This window comes from Branchiostoma belcheri, unplaced genomic scaffold (genome assembly GCF_001625305.1).
Source record: "Branchiostoma belcheri isolate BF01 breed outbred unplaced genomic scaffold, Haploidv18h27 scaffold18, whole genome shotgun sequence".
In the NCBI taxonomy this organism is placed as follows: domain Eukaryota; kingdom Metazoa; phylum Chordata; class Leptocardii; order Amphioxiformes; family Branchiostomatidae; genus Branchiostoma; species Branchiostoma belcheri.
In genome coordinates, this window is record NW_017803268.1 from 1,364,243 (window position 1) to 1,367,325 (window position 3,083).

Here is a 3,083-nt window from a genome sequence, read left to right on the forward strand (position 1 = left end):
AATTCCCTATTATTAGTTTTTAATGAATGTGCCTAATTAGGCTAAAGAGCACTGCCTGTTGTCAGAATTGGGGGGGGGGACGGTCACGAGAGGCGGAAGATTAAAGCTTTCTCCTAACGTGGAAAAGGACATTTGTGATATGACTTTCTGGACTTTTCTAGCTATCCTGCACACAATCTACAATTCCCTATTATTAGTTTTTAATGAATGTGCTTAATTAGATGGGCTACTAAGACTGAACCGTACACCAGCGACATCTAGCGATTATCCTTCAAACCGCAGTTTCACGACTGCAATAGATACCTTCCCGCCATTCCGGTCAAAGGTTACATAAACACGGCAAGGGACGCTCCCAGACAGATCGGATGTCACCAAGTCGTTGGTAACAGAAAATTCGCAACGCCTTCTTCGGTCCCGTTAGATTCTTGAAGTCATCTTCTCCGTACAAGACGAGGAAAACCCCCCTTTAGGCTACGATCTGCACCGAGTGAACTTTTCTGGAAGAAACAGAAGCTCATTCCTCGCAAAGGAATCTTGAGAGAAGAAGAGAAGATGGCGGATTCAGGTTTTCCAGATACCCACACCACAACAGCCACCACCACAACGACCACCACAACTACCACTACTTCGTCACCCTTCTGCGACATCGGCTACTTCTTGACGCTTCCAGGCATCTTGAAGATTCTCCAACTCGTAAGTATTTTTCCATTCCTTGCGAAAAGTAACCTTTCTCGTGATCTTGAAGCTAGGGGATTCCTAGGGGCACGCCTACTCAAATTATACACAACATCTGCCTGCTGATTTTGCTACTGGAATTTAGCGTTTGTGAAACATGTGTCAACAACTCTAGGCAAATGTTTTATCCTTACTCGCTAGAAGGCGTTTAGAAAGCTTAAAGTCCGTGTAAAGCACGAATAAGACTCAAAACTAGTAGTGTGAAATCTTAACTCGAAGATCCGTTACTTTAGAGTTGGGCGGGGCCCGGTGTTGCTAGGTTTCGGTATTAATTGTATTTTAGGCATTATTTTACACATTTGCGGATATATAATATGTGGAAAATAGCCGTTGGAGTAGCGTATTCACTTTAGACGAATTTGTTTTGTGCCTGGCTTTCGTGCAAATGCAAATCAGATCACCCCTAGTCTTTTCTAAAGTCTAAAGCACTATAATCAAGGAGCTTTCATATAACTCATGTGCCAAGAATGTTGTGGCAGCCTTCTCAAAACAAGGTGGCAACAGGCAAAAATCACCGCCTACTCCAAATTTTTGCGCCGTCTACTTTCGCGTAAATTCATGGCTCGCCTGCTACTTTTTCGTTTCAGCCACCTACTTAAAATTCGTCTTGTACGCAGAAGGCTGTGTGGTAGAAAACAGCTAGAGTATAATTGCTATCTATGATACCAATTGTTCTTCAAAAATGTTTAGATGTCATCACTGAAACCAATGCCCCAGCCAAGGCCTCAGTAAAAAAAGGGTGGAATTGTACTACATGTAAATGTGGGTGTGGTGTCCTTCCTAGGGGCTAGTTTCAACTATTTGACATTCCTTATGCATGCTACAAGTCTTGGGCAACTTGGCTAGTGGCAACTACCCTAAATCTGCTAATTTTTGCTTCCCCTTGAAAAAAAATATGACAAATTAACAAAAAAGTACCATTCTGATTTGATAAATTATGCCAAAATTGCTATAAATTGATAAGCTCTAATTCCTATTCAAGTATTATTAGTAGTTTGGTTGTATATTGGTATCAACCTATCCCTCCCCTGGGAGTTGTAAAATGGTGTCTTCCAATCTGGTGGGCTTCACAAACTATCCCCAGTATGTCCTGTCCAAGCCAGGCCAGGGCCAGGCCCCCCCTGGAGTGATTAGCACTCGGATTCTGCAGCAAAAACATCTTTTGTAACCGAGCCGTTGTTGTGAAACCTTAGATGTTTGTCAATCACATTAGTGTCACCTTTCACCAAAATACTTGAAAAAAACTGCCTGATGTAAGAAAACAGAATGGTTTGTCCCAGATTCTTGGAAAGTGGAATTTGAGAGGTATGCCAGGACTGCAAAGGTCACGGCTGGTTATGCTTGATGAACGCCAGGCTGAATTTATGGTGACCCGTTTTTAATTGGGGTATAACAAAATCAAAAAGGAGTGAAAACTAGACAAGAGAGACAGGAGGTTTCTTTGGGGCCTTCACATCACAGATGGGACATTTGCACCATGTTTCAAATTTTATTCTTCTTAACACTTAACACTTGAAAATTCTTGTTGTGGTCAAACTTAAAATGTTTCTTCTGTTCGAAAAAGATTGTTGCACAGAAGCCCAAATGAAGGGGATGTTGTGGTTGAAAATTTGTTTGTCTAACACTTGTGGTAACTGACAGGTGTTTACCTTGTCAGTATATGTTTACATAACACAACTGGCTGCCTAAAAATGTGGCATATAATAGAATTGAAAATCTTTCTAAAAAGTAAATTAAAAAGATGAATTTGTATGGTTACAATTATTCGCTCAAGAGATTGGTAACTTGAAGACGTTTAAAGTAGTGCCACATGATAACATGGATATGAAGTGTTGGCCTTTTTCAACTGACCTGATATTTGTATACAGTATTCTGTATATACAATGTAAAGAAAGCTGTCTTGTATGTTATCACAGTTAAGGGAAGGGTACTTAGTACAATATTTTTCGCAGGTAAGATGGAACAGAATACAATCACGATAAAAGTAAAACATTTCCTGATATTTACGTCTTTTCTTTTGTAGTCTGTCAAAAAATAGTTGCAATTTAACAGGCTCAAAAATTCAGATGAATATTCACTTTAAGTTTTTCTGCTCATCTAAGGCCAGACCAATGTAGTTTGTTGTTTCCCAGATTTTTTTCAGAAATAATGTGAAGCGACAGGGTGAAATAAAAAAAAGAAACAGGCCAAGGCACCCTATGATAGCCAGAAATGTTACAATATGAGCCATGAAGTCAACATACCAGGGTGATTTATAATTAAAACAATAGATTTTGAACTTTTGAACTTGAACAAAATTGCATTGTTACATTGACAAATTTTAACAACTAGGAATAAAAGGTTCAACT

General features: G+C 39.5%; 1 protein-coding gene across 1 annotated transcript in view; it reads left to right on the forward strand.

Annotated features, from left to right (window-relative positions):
- Window positions 1–314: 314 nt before the first annotated feature.
- The window catches only part of LOC109467381 (CKLF-like MARVEL transmembrane domain-containing protein 8), a 14,472-nt gene continuing 11,703 nt past the window's right edge, over window positions 315–3,083 (forward strand). Inside the window, exon 1 of the mRNA XM_019765322.1 lies at window positions 315–693. Coding sequence (XP_019620881.1) covers window positions 553–693 — 141 coding nt within the window. The 5' untranslated portion in view covers window positions 315–552. The remainder of the gene's footprint in view (window positions 694–3,083) is intronic.